General features: G+C 37.5%; 1 protein-coding gene across 3 annotated transcripts in view; it reads right to left on the bottom strand.

Annotated features, from left to right (window-relative positions):
* EPS8 (epidermal growth factor receptor pathway substrate 8) overlaps positions 1-15,476 on the bottom strand; it is a 154,180-nt gene that overhangs the window by 16,142 nt on the left and 122,562 nt on the right. For 2 of the 3 annotated variants that reach the window (XM_058655784.1, XM_058655783.1), the window contains 4 exons: positions 15,127-15,310; positions 11,704-11,837; positions 7,406-7,514; positions 6,089-6,232 (listed from right to left, as the gene is read on the bottom strand). In XM_058655784.1, the coding sequence (XP_058511767.1) occupies positions 6,089-6,232; positions 7,406-7,514; positions 11,704-11,837; positions 15,127-15,310 (571 nt within the window). The remainder of the gene's footprint in view (positions 1-6,088; positions 6,233-7,405; positions 7,515-11,703; positions 11,838-15,126; positions 15,311-15,476) is intronic. The other variant, XM_058655785.1, reaches the window with a different exon arrangement.

Below are 15,476 nucleotides of genomic sequence, written 5' to 3'. Positions count from 1 at the left end.
AGATACCAGGAATTCATACTCAGTGTTCTTATTAAATGAGTAGAAATAACTGCTCTAGGGGTGGGGAATGGATAATTATGTGAGATGATGGTATGTGAATTTGAACTACTACAGCAACCATTTTACTATACTGTGTAGATATTTTATAACTTCATGTTGTACATTATGCTTTTCATTAATGAGCACAATATTCTAAGATTTGTTGAAAACATTTCCTATAGAGCTGAAGATCCTCAGGAAGTTGACCAGGCTGGAAGAATGCCTAGTTTGTCTCAGAAAATGGTCACTTTCTGTCCAGCAGTATCTGAATGTCTGGATGGAGCTTAAAAAGCAAAACATTTATAACATGGTATGAAGTCAGCAGCATGTGTCAGTTTAGTGGTCAACTATGGAACATACTTCTACTTTTAATTTAGGATTATGTAAACGTGTCTACATAGAATGTTAAGGTTTTATATCTAAGCCTAGTTATGGAGATTATATAACTTGAATTCTTCTAGTTCACATCTAAGTAAGGCTGGAGTACAAAAATCGAATTGTTCCTTAAAAGTGTCACTGCTCTTAGTGGCAGGACCAAGACTAGAATCTGTCTACCGCTATTCTAGATGGAATTTGCCTCTTCCACAATGCTCTTGCCAGAAACGGAGAAGATGACAAACTTCCGTCATCGTTGTTGCATTTACAAGACCATAAAGACTAGGTTTTCTTAATTAATCTTGGTAGCGTAGGAACATCGAACATAGTCAGAGGCACTCAGATGTCATTAATAACAAACAGAAGACTTCTTCAGTAGAGGCACAGAGCAAGATGTCTGAGAGACGAGGGAGAAAACCTATCAGGAGACTTCACATGGAAACAGGTCCTTGGTGAGAAGAGTCCCCTGGATGAACAGAAGTTGGCCACAAACATACAACAAAGCTTTGCAAAACTTCCAACTTTGATCAGAAGACTTGTCATCTTCTACCATCTCTCATGAGCATTTATTTTCTTTACCCTGTGCCTGCATTCAATTATTTCAGCGTTCCATTTCTGTGGTAAATGCTTTACTACCTCCATTCCATCTATTTCTAAAGCCCTGCTGAAGCCATAGGGGAAACACTTTGGGTGGGAACAGCTGCCTTTGCAGAGCTGCTAAAAATCACTGCAAATGTGAGGATATTAAATCGTCTGGACTCTCTGGGATGCTGGGTGGCAATTCAACACCTATTCCCTGCTGGTGAAGCCATGAGCATCCCTGTCATCAAATGCAATCAAAAGTGTGAACAATAGGCAGGGGCTGTCCTGTAATACAAGGATGCTTTCAAAAAGCCTGTGGAAAACGGAATTAAAATGTAAGTTTTATTTTTTTAAAGATTTATTTATTTTTATTACAAAGTCAGATATACAGAGAGGAGAGACAGAGAGGAAGATCCTCCATCTGATGATTCACTCCCCAAGTGAGCCGCAACGGGCCGGTGCTGTGCCGATCCGAAGCCGGGAACCAGGAACCTCTTCTGGGTCTCCCACACGGGTGCAGGGTCCCAAAGCATTGGGCTGTCCTCCACTGCTTTCCCAGGCCACAATCAGGGAGCTGGATGAGAAGTGGAGCTGCTGGGATTAGAACCGGCGCCCATATGGGATTCCGGGGCGTTCAAGGCGAGGACTTTAGCCACTAGGCCACGCCGCCGGGCCCTAAAATGTAAGTTTTAATGGGTGAAAAAACGTTTTGAAATCCATGCATTATGAAATATCTTCAAAAGGTGGATGGAAAATAATTTATGGAAAAAAATACTATACATAGACTTCAAATTTATATCAAAACCATTTTATCTTTTAATTCAGTTTTCCAGGAATTTTTTGAAACCTCCGCATATTTGCTTTTTCTTAGGTAATGTAGGGAATAAAACAAAGAGTCACAACTATATCCACTTTAAAATATTTGGGCCATGGTCCTCTGGTGCAGCAGTTCCAAGGACACTTGGGACATCCACACCCCAACAGAGAATGCCTACATTAGAGTTTCAGCTACATCTTAATTCTAGTGTTGTGCCTTTTTCCTTGCCTTTATAAAACATTCAAAATATTTATTTATTTGAAGGAGAGAGAAGGAAGGAGGGAAGGAGGGAGGAAAGCAGGGAGAAAGAGAAGGTGGGAGACAAAGAGAGAGATTCTCTATCTATTCCCCTAGTAACTGGGCCAGGCTGGAATCAGCAACCAAGAACTCCATCCAGATTTCTCATGTAGGACCACACACCCAACTTCTTGGGCTATGTTCTGCTGCCTTCCTAGGCACATTAGCAGGGAGTTGGACGGGAAGTGAAGTAGCAAGGATTTGAATAGGCACCCAATGTAGGATGTCTGAGTCACAACGCTGGCAAAACACACTGCCAACACACCTGACTTCAACATCCTCTTAATGAACACCGTATGGGGCAGCAGGTGCCAGCCTGAGTGTTTGGGCTCTGACCACTCACCTGGGAGATCTGCATTGAGTTCCAGCCCTGGCTACGCAGACATTTGAGGAGTGAACTAGCAAATGAAAAATTCGTTCACTCACTCTGTCTTTTTACCTTTCACCTAAATAAAAGCATAATCAAAATTCTTAGACATCTAAAACACTTGGTAACTCACAGGTAATACACAGAAATGGTTTACACCTAATTCTCTTATTTTCATAATTCACATAGCATCTACTCTCTACATGAATCATATAATTTGGGTTATCTTCCTAAATGATAACAGAAATGAAAAAAAAAGTGAAATCCAGCGAATGGATACACAGGGGAAGAACTGATTCTAAGAATGATGACAGATCAGATCACCTTTTATCACAGCATAACACATGGTGAAGCTATTCTGAGAAAAATATTATATTAAGCATTCGTACAGTGGAAAAAAAAAAAGGATGTTTGTACAAGAAGACATGACATCCTTTTGTAGCCACTTTTCCTGGAATAACAGAGTATATCAGGGCAAGGGCTCCCATTCAGAGCACCGGATCCCAATCAAAGCTTGTCAAGGCTATATACTTGTACACAAATTATTTCTCCTACACCTCTACTTCCGAAGGAAAAATAATGTGCCTATTTCACAAGGCCATTGTGGAATTAACAGCAGTTGGTATCTGCAAAATGCAAAGTGCTTAAACAATGCCTGGCACAGCATGAGCATGGACCACTGGCAGTGTCTCTTGCTGTGTAGGAGCACAGAGCACACTTAAATAATGCACCTTGAGGTGTTTTGCTGGAGGACACCGCAGAGATCTAAAATGCTTTTGTTAGAAGAGTGGCTCTTCAGAATTGTGGCATCACTGGCAGGAAGTGAGAAAAGGAGAAAAAGTGTATGGGTCCCATTTGAGGAGGGGAGAGAGGATCCCTACTATTATTTCAGCAAAAATAGAGCCAAGAAGAAAGCCAAGGTGCCAAAGTTTTCCCCAGGGAATCCACTGCACTTTATCTGGCTTTCTGTTGTGTTTTTTATCAAGTGCAAGATGTTGGTGCTCAGATAAAAGGGGAAAGAATGAACAATCAGAGGGGTAAGACACAGAATTTCAATCTCATGAAATTTTCTAAGGTTAAGCTATCAGTGTCATTGGAGTGTTATATAAATATGGTGCGATCTTTATTGTCATTTGGAAATAAACTACAAGAGCTTTCCTTAGACATTTTAGGTTAAAGTTTCTGTTGATGCTGTTGCACAGATAACAAAAACAAGCAGCATATATTTCTAGACATGTTTTCTTTGCCATCTTATTTTATTCCTTTTTTTTAAAAAAGTTATAAATCCTTTGAGAATGAATTTTTTTTTCGGAGTGGGATTTGTGCTAGATAGCAGATTGTTGAGTTGTTTATTAAAATCTTACAAGATCTTGCTGGTTTTGTTGGGCTCAGCCCAACGTTTTCAGGAGGTGTTATAAAGAGCAGATTGTTTCTAATATCCTCTGAAAAGAGAATTGCAGTCTAAACCACATGCATACACACAGAAACTTTGACACACATTGCTACAGGCATCACTGCATTCATAGTTGCATCTAGAATTTTCAGAAGATAGTGAGACAGTGTGGAAAAGTTTAAAAGTAGCCAAACTAGGCCATCTCAAGGATCCCAAGTTTCTATTTATATAAAGTAGCAAACACTAACTCCTGAAACTTGGTTTCCCTTGAAAAACAAAATCTTGGTTGGGTCAAAGTTGACCAAAATCTAAGATAAGTTCTGCACAATTATAGTGGGCACAGATTTCATTTTCCAAAAGTACTTTCACTACTGATGATATGGTTCAATTTTAGACATCCATGTTTTCAGAAAAGTCAACCTATGGCTCAAGCCAGGAATTAGAAATGAATAACAACAAAAAATGTTTGATCAGTTAACAGTAGAAGTTAAGAGACGTCAAACTCTCAAATGAAAAATTTTCAAGTCAGAAACTTTAAATTTCTAAGAAATTTCAGGTGGAGAGAAATACAGAATTTATATTATTTGCTACTTTAAGAATTTCATCAAAGTTTGCCTTTTGCTCACAATATGCACACAAAAGCACACTCTGAGAACTGTTTTTTTTTCCATAGATACAGTATAATCTCTTAGCTTCTGCTCACATTCAGGAAATAGTAATGTTCCTCCTGAACACTGCATCTCCTTCCGTATAGTGAGTTAAATAGTTACAGGTACACAGTTCATAGAACATACACTCTGTCAGTCAAGGCATATATTTTAACTATATAATCAATCACAGTTACTGTTTAAGAACATGGTTAAAAGCTCTGTAGGAAAAAAAAGACCAAGAATCACAAATCAAACAGAAACCTATGTTACGCAAGGTTACCACATCTCAAACTCAGTGAAGTGAGAAAATCAGGAAAGAAAAAAGTATTAAAAACTAAGTTGTAACTTTCACTTCAAAAACCCATGCGGAATAGAGCAGATCATACCTTGAATAATTCAAACTCCTTTTTTGGCATCAATAGCTAATGACAAATAGGAACATAAAATAAGTACATACTGTATATGCACATCAGGCTAGTCAGTTTCCAGACTTCTGGGATTTCAATCACTTCACATTACCGATACGTACAAACTACATTATTTTTTATTCTGAATGCTTGTCTTACTCATAGATTGTAATAAGGCCAGGTCCCTATGGATAAACTCATGATCTACACTTCAGTGTCAGAAGGAAATGCTGAGTTCTTAAATGAATCATCAAACATCAATTCTACAATGTAGAAACTTGTATGTTATTAAGCCCAGACCTGGCATAAAAGTAATAATTGTACTGCATGATCTGTGAAACTTTTACTGAAATTCAGTATAGCATTAGCGGGTCATTTGTGATCTTATCCTCAAGAATCTGAAAATTAAAGGAATTTTTCCTGGAAGAACAAAAAAGAAGTCGCCCCTAAGGCTTATAGGCTGTCCATGGAAAAATCGATTCATTCTGTCTGTCTTGGTCAGAAGACAGATCAGATTCCAGAGAACTTCTCATAGGTCTCAAACCCCCAGAGTTCAATAATGAGTGAATTCAAGTATTAGGGTGAATGAGATGATTAGGGACATTAGAATCCTGAAAATGTGGCCTCAAGGATTCATTTAGTGATCAGATGAGAACCTAACTGCGATGTGTACTATAATCTTATAAATCTGAAGGGGAAACAGTACTACAGTCCAACGGATTCAGCATGTATGCATTTGTGTGAGGTGAAATGAACACAGGTTCAAGGCTGGTTCAGTACAGCAGTGAAGACAGAGACAGCACTTGGCTGGGCACCTGCTGGACGTTAGCATCACCATGTCAGCGTCACACTCCGCAAGGGACCAACGGGGGACAGGAGAATTATGGGTGGACACACAGAAACACTATTGCCCTGAATGTCAGAAATGACATGAAGAAAGCCATTCAGAAAAACACTCACCCACTGTCACACATTTTAAAGTTTCGTAAACAGGTGAATGACAAAACACATATGTGATTCTTCCCTGTGTCTCTCACCATTGTCACTGAACTACTGTAAAATATAATATGTAGTCAATGAAATCTCAAAATAATTACACCAAAACTGCAGTAAAATTCTGCTTAACAGCAATACATTTAAAAATGCAAAACCCACAATTACCTGTATGGTATGCGTATATGGTGGGTCAGCACGCCCCAACCCAGACTCTGGAGGTTTCACAATATCCAAAATGTTATTTGGCACAAATCCAGAGTCTCCACTTGCATTTCGAACTTTCCACCACTGCTTCCTGTCATCAAGGATCTGTCAATGCAAGAAAACAAAGGCATAATTTCCATATGGAAATCAATCCATGAAGTGAGTTTGATTCTTTTCCCTAGATGCCAACCCAGAAAAATTTTTCACTCCTGACAGTTGACTCAGTTGCAACCTACTGCTGACCGCAGGACTCTCAGGAGTCACACTAAAAATCACATATTTTAGAATAAAATAGGTATCAAAACACTAGGAAGAATATATCTGAGGACCATATTACCTTCCAAAAGTGAATCTGCATGATCTAAACTATTGTGTTAAAGTGGCTTCCTTGGTCAGCTTACTGTTTCCATTTTTTGATTAAAAAAGGAAAAGAAAGGCATGTTTGTTTGTTTACAAAATGTATAATCCTGATTCTTCATATGTATGTAAGTGTATACACACACACACATGCATACATATTAAGAAGATGAACTCTCAGTACAACCTTGGAAAGGGGTTTGTCATAGTTAACTATTCCTAATACCATTATCTCCCTAACTGTTGAGTTAATTTCTGCAAGGACACTGGGATGGAAAGAAGAAAATGTTTTCTACTATGTAAGACATTACAGTGCTAGGCCTGGTGTGATGGTTCAGTTGCCACATCTTCACCTTACAAGCACTAAGATCCCATATGGAAGCCAGTTTGTGTCCTGTTCGGATTCCCATCCAGCTCCCTGCTTGTTGCCTGGGAAACCAGCGGAGGATGGTGCAAAACTTTGGTACCCTTAACCTGTGTGGGAGACCTGGAAAAGTTCTTGGTTCCTGGCTTCAGACCAGCTCAGCTCTAGCTGCTGCAGGCATTTGGGGATTGAACCAGTGGATGGAAGATCTTTCTCTCTGCTTCTCCTTCTCTCTGTAAATCTGATCTGCTTTTCCAATGAAAATAAGCAAACCTTTTAAAAAAGATATTATAGTGAATTGATGCAAATAAACGGATAACTAAATTTGACTCCAAAGTGAGAAAAGTCTGCAGAAAGAATGAAAACCAAGAAATTCACACAAATCTCTCTAAGGCAAACAGACACAGTCTCCAACATACCACACTCTCAGTGACATAACATGCAGCATAATAATCTCTTGACCTGAGCAATCCTCTGAGTATGGTTTTGACATATCAAGAGAGAAAGCCAATAAATTTATCTTACAAAGAGTATAAAAAAGAGTAAAATGCTATTACCTCTAAAATATCATCCTTTAGGACTGAGAGCTCACTGTTGTTCCTGGCTAAAAAGTCGTACTTGGATTTGGCATATTTCTTGGGTTGTGTTTTCATTGGGTCATAGTTCCTATTAAAAAAAAACATAAAATATATGATCACTCTGCAAGCTCTTCCTAAACATGCCAAACAAAAGCAAAACATCAAGGCAAGTCAAATCTTATCAGAAAATTCTGTTACTGAGTCAGCAGCTTAGTTTTTTAAAATATGTTTTACAAAACCTGAGAAATCAAGAACTGTTCTGTTTTTACTGTTAAGATTCACCCACTGGAGTGGTGCTTGAAATGCTCAAGCCCTCCTTTGGCATGCCTGGGGTGTAGTGTGTCTCAGGTCTTGTGGTTCCTGCCACCACATGGACTGCACTTCCGGCTCCTGGCTACTGTGGGTATTTGGGCAGTGAGCCAGAGAGCATAGTGTATCATTCTTTGCTTCTCAAATTAATAAAAAACAAATAAAATAGATGGCATGAACTATGGCCAAAAGCAACAATCAAAAGCACTAGGTTATCTGATAATGAACCAAATATGTAGTCCGAATCTATGAATTCTTTGTGTAGATTTCTTTTGGTTAATTACCATCTATATTATGAAAGACAGCAGAAAGATAAATTTACCATTTTTCATATACTTGAAGGAGACAAGATAATTTTCATAGACGTTAAGTTACTTGTTGATTTCACTAATTTAAACAGCATCTTGAATTCACTTACATATTTAATTGGATCAATCAAGAATAAATTATTTCACTGCAAAGTTCTTACAATATTAATGACACAAATATTAAAAAAAAAAAAAAACTTTTCTCAGGGATGGTATTGTGGTACAGTGGGTTAAACCTCTGCTTGGACATCAGCATCGCATTTTGGATTGCCACTTCAAGTCCTAGTTATACCCAATCCAGCTTCCTGCAAGGAATGTACTTGGGAAGACAGTGGAAGATGGTTCATATCCTTGGGCCCTTGCCATACATACGGGGAACCAAGACAGAGTTCCAGGCTTTTGGCTGGCTCAGCCCTGGCGGTTGCCACATTTGGTGGGTGGGCCAGTAGAAGAAACCTCTTTTCCTCCTTCTCTCTACCTCTGTTGTTTCAAATAAATAAAGAAATATTTTGAAAGCTTCTCTGGGGTGAGTGCTGTGGTGTAGCAGATAGCAGGATGGTGCCAGCATCCATATGGACACCAGTTTGAGTTCTGTTTGCTCCACTTCCTAGCCAACTCCCTGCTAATGTGTCTGGAATAGTGGCAAAAGATGGCCCCTGTATCCATGTGGGAGACCTGAAAGAAACTAGACTGGTCCAGTTCCAGCCATTGTGGTCATCCAATGAGTGAACCAGCAGATATTAGGTATCTCTCTTTGTCTCTCTCTGTCTCTCCTTCTCTCTCTGTAAATCTGCCTTTCCAGTAAGAACAAATAAATCTTAAAAGAAATTTTCTTCAAACACCATATCTTTTCTAGTCATCAAGTGAACATTAAGAGACTTAAAAAATTATTTTAAAAAATTGCAAGTAACAGCAAATGTACTAACAGTAAAATAAATGCAAAAAAGAAAATGTGTTAATCTAGTCTTCATATATATTTCCATAGTAACTTCAACTTTTCCTTATCAATTTTACTTCCTAATCTCCTCCATTTGATTTTCCACATTTCCTCACACAATTCAAGAGAAAAAGCACAATAAGATAAAAGATGTTGATCATTACGTCTCTGTATAGTAACCACTCTTTTTGCTGTCTACCAAGTTTTCTAGAGAACCGAGTTACAACAGAGCCTGCAGGGCAGCTGTAAAGAGAATGTAATCTGTCAATATAGTAGGTACACAATGACAGAATACCTCTTCTACACAAGAGGTACCTAAGCTGGAAAAGATGTTTCTGTATCTATCTTTATCTGTACACATACACAGATAAGCATATATAATAATATAATTATATGTAATTACTATTAATAATAACATGTAACAGTAATATGGACATAATTTAATTTCCCACCAGTTTTAGATATACATTAATAGTAACAATTTAAAAACTGATAGGATTTCCTATTCCTCCTATCCAAATGGACAAAATCTGCATGTATCTACTTTATATATTTACATTCCATCAAAATTTCACTTGGGAGATAAAACAGATACAACCATCCCTAAAGTTAGAGAAGCAGTAACGTTAGTTCCTAGCTTTCTCTCTTCCTCCATGTTCTTCTCTCCTGTAATCTGGAACCAAATCACTACAAATAATGGAGGGCTGAGTGTACTATAACCAAGAGAATAATTATCTGCCTGCAGCAATTCGTGTGGGAGAGAAAAAAGTATGGTACAGTTGTCTTTGAACTATTTGCCATCCCAATGCCACAAAGGTATTTGTCCTGCATGTACTTATAAAGCGCTTTCACATTTACAAATCTCTATAGCGATTTTCAAATTTCTTTTTGCCCTCTATAAAGTTGGATATGACATTGACAATTGTCAATAGGAAAAAAAAATCACAATTTGTATTATTCTGATGTACTGAAGTTTTTTTTTTTTTACGAGATCTGGAACCAATCAATATTGTCTGTTTCTAATTTGGGACAGCTCAACTGATCTAAAGCAGATGTTGAGACAATATTCTGAGAACTTCTCCAAGAGACTAATTGCATCTAAAGAGCTGTAAACTGTAATCACTCAAAGGTGAGGCTCTAAATTCAACAGATGGTCTTTTTTGTGACATGGTAATTTCACTGAACAACGAATATACTTCACTTGATAACTACTGCATTCTGTATTCCTACCATTCAGTATAATGAAAGAAAAAATAATAGTAATAAGTTGTCAAGAGTGCTAGAATTCTAATCCCCCATGTATTTCATGTTAGCCCCAAACTTGTGGAATGAGGACAAGTCACCTAAGTAATACAGAATACCACTATTCCAGAATACTATCAACTCCCTCAACTGCTAAACCAGGTAATGCTCTATCTTATTGATTTCTGGGTTAAGAACAGGGAACTAGTGGCTCTGAAATGTTGCATGCACTATCATGTACTTAGTCATTTACTCAATCCAGTAGATCTACCTTGAGTGGTTATACTATATTATCTAGAGGCGTACTAGATATGGAACATGATAAAATTTTCTGGTAGCATTATATAATAAATCTGAGCACACACGAGAAATATACCCAAATGGTTTTCAAGTGATTTCACTGTGAGAAATCAGCCTGCTTTATTGAAGCAACAGAACAAAAAAAAAAAAAAATAACTTCCAGAATCTTAACATCTAAGACTGAATGACCTGAGACTACCTGGATGTGCAGTACTTTAGTCAATGAGAAGTTTAATGAAGCAATGCTCATGACTCACAATTGATTTTTATCTGTATCAAAAATAATTCTAAGTATAAATTATTTGAAATCTTGGCATTTTAAAGGTATGTGATTCGGTGCTGATTTGTCTTTGTCCTCAATTTAATATGTTAGTAGTGCACCAAGAGTAATATCCACAAAGTGACCACACTAATAAGCAGGTCATTTTCTCAGTCATCAACCCTGACAAAAAACATACAAAATCCACCTTCTCCTGAGTTTGTTAGAGTAAATTGGAAAAAAAGTAGGGGGCATGCAACACTCATGGGAACACACACACTGAGGCAACGAAGCGCCTCCCATTCTTTCTCTTTTCTATATGGGCTCCTTTGTAAACTTAACCTGCTAGAAAAACAACGTTGAAGAAAGAGAGAGAATCTAGTTCCATTGTCTTATTTCTCCTCCATGCCAGTTTCCCACTTCTGCTTATGTTTATTTTTTAAAAAAAATAAAAACATAGGAAAACGAATCAGATGTAAAACTGGAAAGTAAAGATAAATATAAGAGGACATGGTAAGAACTAAATAAGGCTTGAGTCTGTGTGATTATTTGGTTTAATATGTTTCTATCTAAAGGAAGGTTGTTTATTTTTGTTGGATGTAAGATGGAAATTGTTTCCTTTAAAAAGTACAGAATTGGAAAGATCCTTAGAGACCCCCTGGTGAACACTGATAGTTTCAAGCTAACTCTTCTTTCTTCTTCATGCACAGATTTTTGTCAGAAGTATCTTTTAAGAAACAGAAAAGAATCAAAAGGTATTGGCACTAAATGAGCAAAATAAACTGGAAGTATAGACAAATTTTGTAAACTTACTGATCAAAAGCTTAAAGCAACAGACTATAATTTAGGCCTTGCCGCTTTATCAGAATAAAATCAGGGACAGTCAGTCACAGTTTCGCAAAGTGTATCCAATGAAAATTACCTATCTACATGGCGGCTCGGAGTTGGCTTAATAGCAACAGCAGGTTCTCCTTGTTCTGAAAGGGGCGCTCGGGTGTAAAGGTTGCTGTTATACGTATAGGCATCCCCAGGAGAGTAGTCTGATCCACCGGAATGCTGAAAGATAGACCAAGACAGATTCAAGAGTCTCTAATGCTTACCTGAATGAGCATTTTTATCAGTGAACAACAACCTCCCACTACATTGTCAACAGCTTCCATTTAAGTGGTTGGCAATTACATTAACAAATTATGACACATTTGGACCAAGACCTACGTGTAACAAGAAAAGCCAAAGTGCAAAGGTTAAATCTTGAAGTCAATATTGTCCCATGAAAATCATCTGAGCTCTATACAAAGCAGGGTATGGGAAAAGTTGGTCAACAGCTGTACCAAAAGGTATGATTACTTAGGAGCAATAACTTCTGCTGCCCCACTGTACAACGTGGTAATCATAGATAATGGCAATATATTCTGTACTTAAGACAAACTAGAAAAGTGAATGTTGAACGTTTTCAGCACAGAACAATGATGAACATCTGTGAAGATGGATACATTCATCCTGATTTCAACATTATAAAATGTGTGCATGTATCAAAACATCAGATGGTATATAAAAATGTATAATTTTTGTGTTAATTTTTTAAAATAGAAAATTATTTCAAATAAAAAATTGAGGATGTGGAAACATGAAAATTAGCCTGGTAACAAATACATATGAATAAACTTAGTTTTAGCATCCTATTAAAATAAAATTATACCATTGTCCTGTTTTTCTCATTTTTAAGTTGAACACATATTATTTTTATTTTTTAATGGCAACACTTTTATCAGCTTTGTTTTCAAGAAGAAAATATATTGATTTTGAGTGTCAAAGAGTTCAGAATAATATAAGAATAGAGACATTTCTCTTTTCTTTTTCAGCTAATACACAGACTTGAACCTAACAGATGTTACCAAGAGGAAGAGTGAGATGTTTGGATCTCATTGAACACCACAGCTTTAAAGCTATGAAGAGGACATACTAAGATTAGGTGAAAAGAAAAAAAACAGCCAGAAACACTACGTAAAGATTTTCCTATTGTTTCCTTAGGTAAAATGAAGTCTGACAGAAGCATGACAATAATGCACAGAAACTGCTTAAGCATTTCCACTGTTGGCAGGTTCACCATGGAAATACATGATTACCAAAATTAGCAGAAACGGAGCTGAGTTTAAACATAGACAAAGCAGGTAGTGTTAAAGTTGAAATATTATTCCTCAGGAACATAATCAAGACACCGTACTTCACGAAACAATACAACATTTTTCATTTACTTAATTATCTGAGTTTGATTAATTCAGTTTATCATTTCCCCAGGAGAGAGCAGAGGCACTAAATTTGACTAGCAAATCTTACCATAGGGAACTATTTGATCAATTTTTTATTAAGACTAAACTTCAAGGGAGGAGTATAAGAAACTCCACCTTTTGCTTAGCTCTATACAGAACAACACAAGGTCAACCAGTAGGAAATCACGGGGGATGTGACTGCAGTGACTGGAGGCAGGAGAGAAGCCATGGCAGTGACTAAGTGTGATGACTACACAGCCTTGACCAGGGCCCTGCCTGGGCCGAGGAAGTACAGCTACTGAGTACTGCCACTCACACTTGTCTGTCAGTCCACGTCATCTGTTTCCTTTCAATTACACACACAAATCACCAGTTCCTGAATTACCCACATCTTGTCATAAATGCATTTATTATAACAGCAATAAAGTACAATAAAAGCTCTCTTCTAGGGATGATTACATTTTTGTGTGTGCATTTTACATCACCATTACTTGGCCTCTTATCCAACAAAATCTCAACACATAAAATTCCCCCAAACTGCTAGCAGGTTTTAAAACCTCTGCATCCACTTAAGTCACATAATAGAAAATGGATTACAACAGGAAAAGAATAACTCCTTATAAAGTGCTCTCAATAATTTTTCTTTTAAAATTACTTATTCACTGAAGAGTAGACATTTAGATTCTGGAAAGCTGAAATGCATTACTCTTTCCTTAAATATGCAAACTAAAAAAAATCACAAGAGCGATTTTCTGAGGCATATTTCTATTTAAGATATGAAGATTATAAGCTGGAAATTCTTCTGATTTGAAAATAGTCAATTGTAACTACAGCAACAGCAAGGGTACCATAACATTAGGTTGGATTACATCTTTTTTTTTGTTGTTGTTCTAGAGAAGTTGTCCTCTAAACGGTTAGAAAACTCATAATGACGAGGTCTATAAAATAGAGGCAAGGACATCTGTGTGCCACCCAGTGTCCACAGCATTGAGGTCATCTAACTACTCATGTAGAGGAAAGGGCAGGCATAGAGTCCACCTCCTCCCTTAGATTCAGCCAGAGAGGAAACAATACACTAGAAAACAAGCAAGTTCAAAGCAGTGCATTTGTGTGACTTTGAAAATGTCAGGAATTGAATTCAACATTGATTTCTAAGAACTGACCCTGCAGGAACTATTTTAAGAAATGTGTGTTTCTCTGTAAAATTGGTGATAGTATGTCATTTACTCTGGTCTGCTAATTCATTTGCTTATCACACATTTGGCACATTAGATAGATGTCTTTGAAAATTAAGGAATGAAATGAAGGAAAAGAACTGGGCAACAGGAGGATCTAGCCCATGTTTACTGTTTTCACTTCAAATTAGATCTCACTCATCTAATTTGTGGTCATCCCATTTATGCTTGAGTCAATTTGAATTGGTTTCTCAATAGAACACGAGAAATCTAAGAAAAACCATTCTTAAGGGAGGTGAGAAGACAGTCAATTTCATGCCCTCGATTTCCTCCCTGAGCAGGTTATAAGATACCTCAAAGCTTCCTAAATTCTTAGAAGACACAATACATGTTAAGATTTCTCAAGTTGTCCTCAGGTTGTACATGATCATCTATCTGCACCTGAGAACTAAAGTTCAGAAAAAGGTTTGGTCCTTTAGCTGGGCTGACAGGACTCACAAAGGTTGGAATCAAGGAAGAAAAAAACAGAAATAAATCTCAGGATTCAGGAAAGAACTGCTTGAGACAGGCTTGCAGGATATAGGTCTGAAAATGGAAACAGAAAAAAGCAAGAAATTTAACCAAAAACAACAGGGACATTTGCTGGCAACGAAAGTATGACACAAAGTCACCACGTCCCAGCAGCAGTGGCAGAAGAGTCAAACAGGGAATGGTGCAGGCTGAGAGCCAGAACAACGGGCATAAAAACAAGAAAAAGGTGAGCAACACTGGCTGCAGGAGAAGCTAGCATTCCCATCACTGATTTCAGAACAGTCTTCAGATAAAAATGGGAACACATGGAAATATAGGAGGACACACAAATCATTGCCCTAGCTGCAAAAAGTGATGTTAAAAAGTTACCTCTGTAGAAAATCTTTTAATTTCTTGCTTGCGTTGGTGTTCTGCTACACTTGCCACAGATTCAGCCAACTGATAAAGATCTTGATCCATTGGTGCGCCCATGAAGTTCAGCATTGGTGGCTCCCAACCATTCCGGAAACGTGGGACATAAGGGGGGATAAACTGTTCTTTTGGCCACTCTGTCCTGGAGGAGGACATTAAGACACAGAAACAGTAAAAATTAACAAATGTACCCATGTTCACAATAATTGGTATGCCTAGCCAAATCAACATGAAACAAAGCAACAAATAAAAAACACGCACCCATCTGTGCTCCATTCACCCAAAAATGGAAAGCAAGCATACTTATA

This window comes from Ochotona princeps, chromosome 27 (assembly GCF_030435755.1).
Source record: "Ochotona princeps isolate mOchPri1 chromosome 27, mOchPri1.hap1, whole genome shotgun sequence".
NCBI classification, from domain to species: Eukaryota; Metazoa; Chordata; class Mammalia; order Lagomorpha; family Ochotonidae; genus Ochotona; species Ochotona princeps.
The sequence above is the reverse complement of the archived record's forward strand: the minus strand, read 5'-3'. Positions and strand labels throughout refer to the sequence as shown.